Genomic DNA, 9,639 nt, shown 5'->3' on the forward strand with positions numbered 1-9,639 from the left:
CCAAGTATTAGAAAATATGTTCAGTCAGAAGAGAAAGAGGAAAAGAGAAAGGAAATAAAATGAGTCAAATGTCTGCTAACACATGTTAAACATTGTAGCTGGCTTTTAAAAGTTAGTTTCTCATTTGATCCACATTCCATTTCACAGGTGAAAAAACTGAGACCCAGGTATACATAAATTGTCCGAATTCTGAGACTTGAACTTAAGTTCTACAGTCCCGTGAATTCTCTTGTTGGAGCTAAGACAGGACAGTAGAAATGAGAAACGGCCGTGGAAGGCAGACATCACACTGGCTTACACCACCTCTTAGCATCTGTCAGTGCCCCAGATGTTTTCAGAGAGTTGGGTCATGGGTTGGACCTATGGACAAGCTGTACCAGATATTTAGCCTACCCCTGGACTACGCCATGTTCCCTCCCTTCTAAGTAGCTGGCCTCACAACAGGTATGACCTAGTAATTAAGAAATAAAGAGATCTGAATAGAGTTGAACATAATCTCTAAAGCAAATATGACAAGTTGACTCCAAATAGTCTCACCTTTGCTGGGGCAGTAGCCCTGGCTCTTGCTAAATGCCTGGCCCTTCTCTGGGATTTTGCTTCTTTTTCTCTGGAAGATAGCAAAGAACAGAATAGCTCAGATATGCTTGACCAATTTTAGGTCTAACATCATACATGGTAAACTTAATTTTGGCTATTCTTCTCAGCTTAATCTAGCTTGTCAGAAGTGGAGGTATGTCTGGAAATAACCACAGGTACTGTAAATCTCTCCTCAGGGCTGAAATATATCTCAAATGTGGTTCTATTAAAGGCAAGAATCTTTACTGTTAACTGTATAACTGATTACCCACCTTAAATACTTCCATCACCCAGGTGGTCACCAACTCTAAAAGCCATTTATATCATTTTTGGAATGCTCTCTTTGAAAGACCATATTCAGATTGATCCAAAATCTACCCACCTGTCCTGGTCTGAGGTTCCAATCTCTAAGGACCCACAGAGCAAATTCAGCAATTTAAAGATAACTTTAATGCCTCATACAGTCTCCTCCTTTCCAGGTTAAGAAGCCAAGTTTATCCCAATATAATTTACATAAGTAATAAAGATAATAATTGCGTGAGTGACCTCAAAGTGATAAATAACCCGCCTTGTATGTCTAAAGGCATTTAATTTTTATTTTAAATTATTTTTCAATAAATTTATTCTATTTATAGTTTCAGTCTCCTAACAAAACATCCTATGTAACAAGGAGGAAACTCTTTAGTAAATATTACACCTGCTGGCTTACATTCAGCTTTCAAGAGGCTAAGAAAGGATTGTTCAACTTGCCCTGGGAGTCCTTCCTCCCTAAATTTTGCCCTGCCTTCCTTCATCTTCCTACAGTGTCTTCATTAGGAGCAGCACATGTGATCAGAGCTTTGTTATCCCGATATCAATGACTATGTCAGATTAAATGCCTTGACACATTACCAACTTGGCATTTTAAAAGCTGATTATAATATAATTATCTTCAGTGGGTAAGTTTTGTGTTGGCTTGGTACCAGAGTTGAAGGTTTTTTTTTTTTCTTTGCGGTACGCGGGCCTCTCACTGTTGTGGCCTCTCCCGTTGTGGAGCACAGGCTCCGGACGCGCAGGCTCAGTGGCCATGGCTCACGGGCCTAGCCGCTCCACGGCATGTGGGATCTTCCCGGACCGGGCCACGAACCCGTGTCCCCTGCATCGGCAGGCGGACTCTCAACCACTGCACCACCAGGGAAGCCCCCAGAGTTGAAGTTTTGATGGTGGTCAGAAACCGAGAATGAATTCCCTGTTCAAAACCAAATTCGGTCCCTTTGATTTGAGGACTTGCAACTGATAACTCAAGCCTTTACCACCTATGGAGTGTCACTGGAGAGAAGGAAATAGTTAAGAAGCATTGCAAAGATGTCAGTAAACCTCCAGGATATTAATTCTTTCTGAGTTGTGGGGAGTTGGAAGCCACAGTCAATCCTAGGGTCCGTCTCATGCTAGCATAATCCTAGATGTCTGAAGACACTGGCAGCTCACAGAGTCAGGGTGTATCCTGATTCTCCTGGTTGGCTCTCACAAGAAGAGTCTGGCATCATTCTCAGGGGTACAACAGAGTCAGGTCTTAACAGGCTCAAGAATTCTTTTCTCCCAGGGTCAGAAAACTCAACTTGGAAGTACATCCTCAAAAAACTATTAAGTGTTGCATGAGGTACTGATACCAGGCCCTCTGGGATATTTTGGAATACCATGAGTTATTATTAAAATCTTTCAGAGTGGGTGGCATTTATCCAACTTTACTTGATGGTAGCTATCACAGTGATCTGCTAAGCATTTTTATTTACCCACTTAGATTTAGAAAAGTATATTTGACAGAAAATAAAAATAATACATTTAGTAGTTCAGAGAATAACTTGTAACTCAAAACACTTGAAAGAAAGATTGAACTTTACTCACAATATCATTTTGCATGTGGCACATTTGTTGATGAACACTATTCCATCAGAGCTTTGAAAAAGGTTTTTATCTCGGGAACAGAACAGTTTTCCATTTTTCATCAGTGCCCTATATTCATTGCATGTTTCCTTAGGAAAATATGAAAAAAGTGCTTACAGAAATCTCATCAAAGCAAGACTTTACCTTCTAAGAACAATATTATTTCATGACCACCACCCGCTTTGTATGGAAGACATTCACTCAGGTGATACAGATAATACAAAATAAAAGTAATGAATCTGGATTGTCTGTTGGAGATTGAAAATTCACCTAAAAGCATTCATCTAAAGTCATTAGTGAAATGGAAAGAACAAGGGACTTGGAGTCAAAAGATCTGAGCTTATCTTCCAGGGTTCTCACTTACAAGCCCAATAGCCATAGAAAATGAACTTCTCAAAGGCTCATTTACTCTATCTGTAAAAACAGAGGATATAAGTATATGTGTTTCATAAGTTTCGTGTGGATTAAATATCATAAGCATGTAAATCCCTCAAAGAGTGCCTGATACATAGCAGATATTCAATAATTAGATTCTCTACCTCTCCTCTTCCTCCTGCTTTATTATTATAGTTGTTGTTGCTATTGCCATTATTATTGGAATATGCTAAGATGATGCATATAAAATACCTAGCACACAGTTCAATAATATTGGCCATTAAAAGGTATATGAAAATGTTGCAATATATTTGATGAAGGCCTGCTATATGTCACTCACTTTTTTTCTAGGAGCTTAACATTAATGGTGCATTTGCACTACTTAGTAAAGTACTGATTTAAAATGTTATACTACCTATTAGTTTAGGAAATCCACTGGTCCTTTAAAGCCTTTGTAATCTATGTTTTCTTTTTTTTTTCTTTTGGTTTTTTGTTTTGTTTTGACTTTGAAAATACAAAGCATAAAGATCCTCGCACCAGAAAATATAAGTAAATCAATCAAGCCTTTGCTCCAACTCTGACATAGGCAACCTCTTCCAAAGGACAGATTATAGAATTCTATTCAGCCTCCTATATCTTCATAATAATCATTCAGTTAATCAACAAACACTTATTATGAGGATGCTATACTTTCCTGGGTGTCATGGATACAGCAATAAATAAGGCAGGAAGGATCCTTGCCTAAATGGTGCTTACCATCTAATGGATAATGATGTAACTAACCTAGCATCCTATAAACAGGAGGCAGTTGGTAGCACTTGCAGAATAAATGATTAATGGTGAAGAAGAATAAATAATTTCAGAGACCAGCCCTAGGAAATTTCGCTAAGGGTGACCTACTAAAACATCTCTAAGAGTATTACCACCACCCAGTGATCTTATCTGAGTAGCAGAGCAATAATCTCTGGCAACAGACTGACAACTGGGCCTCTTGAGATCCGTGTCTGGTCTCTGATTCTATAGTATCTTATGCCAGTATTGCAAGTTACTGCTTAGCTGGCTGGATATAACTGATTCTATAAAGTCCAGATAAAAACATTGTCATAGAACCAGAGAACAGCCTGGTGACTCTGTAATAGAAATATATCCCTTGTGAGGCAGGTCTTAAAGAAAGTGCTGAAAACAAAGATTCATAACACTAGAATAAAGCTTTAAATAGTTTTTAGTGGTCAACTGAAAAAGAACATTCTCAATCAAGATAATTCCTGAATTGGACTTCTCCTGTGTCATAATTAGAAAAATACCTAAATCCTAGAAAGACACACTTTTATTTTTATATGAATGGACAACTGAGTCCCAGAGAACAGGTAAGAAATTTGTTCACAGTTTGTAATTAGTAAAGATGGAACTCGATGCTATTTTTCTGAGTTATGAGGTTATCCAGTGTGTTCTTTTGGGAAATAGGAAAAGGCCATAAAAATTGAAATCAGCAGTTGTGTTTTTCTCTGGGAAAAAGGAAATAACCTCCCAATGACCATAATAGAGAGGGCTGAAACAGGAACATGTCTGGACCATAAAGGAATCCTGAGTTGGTGAGATGACTTCCCAGCAACCGATTACTTGCAATCTAACTTCCAGTCTTTGGCTCATTTTTGTTTTGTTTTGTTTGCTTTAGTTGCTCTTTGTGTTTTCTCCACTTGTCTCAGAGAAACTGGAGCCCTGTAGGGCCAAGCTCTTTCTGTTTTCCTTCACTGGCTGTGATATTGCCCAGTGTTTTCCATTTTTCCTCCCCAGGCATCACCATAAACCCCTCAGGAGCTGGCATCACCCCTGCTCTGTGTTAGAGCATCATCAAGGTTGCCATGGCTTCGTATTAACTCTTCTGGGATGACAAATTTAAGCATATGGTAAAGATCCTTGCAGATTGTTCCAGTGCTTTTCTGTGCTATTCTGGCTCATGTTTGTAAAATTCAACATGTTTTTATGTTGTACTAGAAAGAACTTGAGCTACTGAACTTGGAAAATAAAATCTCCAGCACTATAAGAAAGACTAAATTAATAGTTTTCATTTCTGACAAAATATCCAAAGACTATGATCAGAAATATTTCCAGATAAATAATTATGTTTTATATTCTTTTTTGCTTATGCCAACACGAGAGGTGGCTAAATTTGTTTTTAAAATGTTTTTCAGTGAAATAGAGTTCAACAGTATGAGAAATATCAGTGCAAAACTTGAAATATCCACCAAAACTACTACCCATTATCATAGACACTGAAAAAACAAAATCATGGCTTCATGCTCAGTAAGATTTACACAATACCCTTCTTTTTCCAGTATGAAATATCCAAATGAGCATGCTCTTCGATTCTCAAAAATCCAGGCTTTTTTTCTACCCTACCATCCCACTCTACTTAGGCAATAGAAGTTTCTGAACCTCTCTTTAATCAGCAAACTTAAATGTAAGGCCAGAAACTATCAAACTCTTAGAGGAAAACATAGGCAGGACAGTCTATGACATAAATCACAGCAAGGTCCTTTTTGACCCACCTCCTAGAGAAATGGAAATAAAAACAAAAGTAAACAAATGGGACCTAATGAAACTTCAAAGCTTTTGCGCAGCAAAGGAAACCATAAAGAAGACCAAAAGACAACCCTCAGAATGGGAGAAAATATTTGCAAATGAAGCAACTGACAAAGGATTAATCTCCAAAATTTATAAGCAGCTCATGCAGCTTAATAACAAAAAAACAAACAACCCAATACAAAAATGGGCAGAAGACCTAAATAGACATTTCTCCAAAGAAGATATACAGAGTGCCAACAAACACATGAAAGAATGCTCAACATCATTAATCATTAGAGAAATGCAAATCAAAACTACAATGAGATATCATCTCACACCAGTCAGAATGGCCATCATCAAAAAATCTAGAAACAATAAATGCTGGAGAGGGTGTGGAGAAAAGGGAACCCTCTTGCACTGTTGGTGGGAATGTAAATTGATACAGCCACTGTGGAGAACAGTATGGAGGTTCCTTAAAAAACTACAAATAGAACTACCATATGACCCAGCAATCCCACTACTGGGCATATACCCTGAGAAAACCATAATCCAAAAAGAGTCATGTACCAAAATGTTCATTGCAGCTCTATTTACAATAGCCCAGAGATGGAAACAACCTAAGTGTCCATCATTGGATGAATGGATAAAGAAGATGTGGCACATATATACAATGGAATATTACTCAGCCATAAAAAGAAACGAAATTGAGCTATTTGTAATGAGGTGGATAGACCTAGAGTCTGTCATACAGAGTGAAGTAAGTGAGAAAGAGAGAGACAAATACCGTATGCTAACACATATATATGGAATTTAAGAGAAAAAAAATGTCATGAAAAACCTAGGGGTGAAACAGGAATAAAGACACAGACTTACTACTAGAGAATGGACTTGAGGCTATGGGGAGGGGGAAGGGTAAACGGTGACAAAGCGAGAGAGAGGCATGGACATATATACACTACCAAACGTAAGGTAGATAGCTAGTGGGAAGCAGCCGCATAGCACAGGGAGATCAGCTCGGTGCTTTGTGACTGCCTGGAGGGGTGGGATAGGGAGGGTGGGAGGGAGGGAGACGCAAGCGGGAAGAGAAATGGGAACATATGTATATATATAACTGATTCATTTTGTTGTGAAGCTGAAACTAACACACCATTGTAAAGCAATTATACTCCAATAAAGATGTTAAAATGAAAAAAAAAACTTAAATGAAATAATAGAGACTATAATGGAATTCTCTAGAATATTCCTGTTTCTTTAAAAAAAAGTAACAATAAAATACAGCAAGAGTATTTTAACCACATTTATAAGAGTTTTGGTGTAGAAAAGAATCTTTTTACTATTTTATTCTTTCAATGTTCGTGGTCTTTGAGAAACATAGCAAATATCTGCTACATAAGTAGAAATATTTTCAATCTGAAATAATGGCACAGTTGTGTGTGTGTGTGTGTGTGTGTGTGTGTGTGTGTGTGTGTGTGTGTGTATAATTGGCTCTTTCAACGTGTCTTTCAAATAGATTAAAAAATGTTTAATTTCTATAGAAAACGATTCCTTCATTTCTCAATCAAAAGATCCCTTAGAGTTGGTGCAGACCCTTCCAGAGTCAGGGCCTCTGCCATCACAGGTGCTTCTGCCTGGTCTGCTGAGAGTTACAAGTAACTTCATGATTCACTCCCACCTCACCTTTAGATCCATGTTCTAATGCTATCTTCTCAGAGAGAACTTACCTGACTATCTCATAAGAACTGATACCACCTCCATCCCCAGAAATTCCTGTCTTCCATCCTGCTTTATTTTTCTTCTAGCACTAATCATTATTTAATGTTGTATATATTTTACTAATTTACTTATTAACTTGTTTGTTTTCTTCCACTAAAATGTAAGCTCCATGACGGCAGCGTTCTTTTTTGTTTTTATATCCCTGGCATCTCAAACAGGATCTGACATACAATAGATGCTCAGTAAATATGTATTGAATGAAATATATACACTGACTATATACAAGATACAGACAGCCCTTTTTTGCATAATGATCACAAGAAAAGTTATTTCAGCTTCCTATGTGTATCATGACTTTTCAGCTGTTAAACTGAACAATAGTAATTCACTAGTGTGTTTGTTTATGGAATTTTAAAGCACTCCTTTAGTGTGGTAGATTGCCTCTTGCAGATATCCATTATCATTAAGACGTTGACTGGTGTGTGTGTGTGATTCATGTCTTGATTCATAAAGACCTGTTTCTGTGTTTTTAACAAAAGCTATTAGTACCCATGAGTATAATATATCTGTATTATAATATGAAGGTGTTGGCCACAGAACATTTTTCTTTAGGGATCTTGGAATGAATTCAATGAAGAGCAAAAGCAGGACTAACCTGATTTTCACCTTCACTGGCAGCATCTGGGACAAAAATACAAAAACCAAAGTTAAGGGAATGTAAAACATTTAATAAGTAAAACAATTTACTGAGTGTAGTATCTTGCTTATTTTAATGGCAGTATATTTTAAAACCACAAATTGATTTGAACACATTAAAATTTACCACGGCAAATGAAGTGAGGGCACTGCACCAGGCAGTATATACAGTCAGAAAGATCTCTCGCTCATAAAGTTCCAATTACTTTGAAAAATAATACTTACTCATATGCTTTCTTACCCCCTCAAAATATCTAATTTCTAAAAGATCCTTTCAGAACAAAGTATTGCAGGCCTCTTTTAAAATTATAACATAGTACACCTATCAAATATATCAATTATAGTTTTAAGGTATAGTGTAGCATAAAGTTTATATCATATATATACATAAAATTAAATTTTCTGAATTCTGGTAGCTCCGCCTCCTCATTATAGCCACAAAAATTAGAGATCTGGTAAATATTAAGATTAAACTCACAGACTAATATACTCTCTCATTAACAGACTTTTTTTGTACCTATACACTTTTTTAGGAAAGTGGGCATCATTTGTGTATAATGGTCTCCTCACTCTCCATCTCTCAGGTTTCCTTTTAAAATATGTAAATGCTTCATAGCAGGTTAAGTCTAGGCAATCTTGTGTTCCCTTCAAATTCAAATAGCAAAAGCAAAAACCTACTTCCTAGCTCCCACAGAAGTCCCTTACCAATTAGATGAAATATTTTCAATACATTTAGGATTTGAAAACACAAAAATAAAATTTGCTAGAAAGCACTACTGCTTTAAAATAAAAACAGATGACTGAATTTGAGTTTTTAATGTTTTATTTACAAATATAGTATTAAAATATACATATTAAGTACATGTAAGTTTTAAATATCTGTTATACACATAATTCATATCAGCATCAATTCATAGGCTTAATATCCTACATATGTATAATATATATAATTCATATTGTTATGAACTTTTATGTTTGGTGAGGGGAATATGGAAAAGAATCTATTAGCTTTTCAGAATTAATGTTGAATTAATGGAAGGATTTCTGATGGATAAAAATTCAGATTATCTCAAACTACTTGTCATTTCTAAAGATAACATAGCTATAAAACCACGTATGTAATTCTTCAAAACTCTACATCTGGCAAGGTATTTCAGGGATATATATATATACACACATACATACATACATACATACACACACACACTGAAGAAGGAGGGAGAGAGACAAGTCCCTGTCCAGAGCTTTAGGATGTCTGGCAAGAGGCTTAGACTACAGGTAAATTGCTCACCTTGTATGAGGCAAAGAGCCAGGGTCAGAAGCATTGGCACTGCAGCTATCTTCATGTTGAAGACGATGTAAGTTGGTTACACGACTGCTCCTTGCATTGCTCACCAGCTGGTGCTCTAAGACTGAACCTGTGGAGATGCAGCTCATTTTTATAGTATACTATGGGTGACACCCACAACAACAGCCAAACTGTAAAACCAGTTGTTCAAGGTCATGCTAAACTTAATATACCACATCAATTTAGTTTCCATCTTTTAGGATCCTGTCAAGGTGGCAGATTTGAACAGATATTATTTCTAAAGTAGTTCTAATGTGTCTTCATGATACCTCCCCTAGAATGCAACAGATAATGTCCAAGGACCCTGCTCAAAGTTTAGTACTCCATAATCCTATATCAGAACTGAATTCCTCACCAACACCAGACACATTTCCTCATAGACAAACATGTTTCTAACTCAGCTCCCTTCATAAGTGGGAGGGGAGGGAAAAAGAAGACAGATG

The 9,639-nt window shown here is 36.8% G+C and overlaps 1 protein-coding gene across 2 annotated transcripts in view; it reads right to left on the reverse strand.

Moving 5' to 3' along the window:
* SPINK5 (serine peptidase inhibitor Kazal type 5) overlaps positions 1-9,265 on the reverse strand; it is a 69,856-nt gene extending 60,591 nt beyond the window's left edge. The window contains exons 1-4 of one of the 2 annotated variants that reach the window (XM_060006858.1): positions 9,140-9,265; positions 7,808-7,833; positions 2,461-2,588; positions 538-607 (exon numbers count right to left, since the gene is read on the reverse strand). In XM_060006858.1, coding sequence (XP_059862841.1) covers positions 538-607; positions 2,461-2,588; positions 7,808-7,833; positions 9,140-9,194 — 279 coding nt within the window. In that variant the 5' untranslated portion in view covers positions 9,195-9,265. The remainder of the gene's footprint in view (positions 1-537; positions 608-2,460; positions 2,589-7,807; positions 7,834-9,139) is intronic. The other variant, XM_060006859.1, reaches the window with a different exon arrangement.
* Positions 9,266-9,639: the final 374 nt, after the last annotated feature.

This window comes from Delphinus delphis, chromosome 3, assembly GCF_949987515.2.
Source record: "Delphinus delphis chromosome 3, mDelDel1.2, whole genome shotgun sequence".
In the NCBI taxonomy this organism is placed as follows: Eukaryota; Metazoa; Chordata; class Mammalia; order Artiodactyla; family Delphinidae; genus Delphinus; species Delphinus delphis.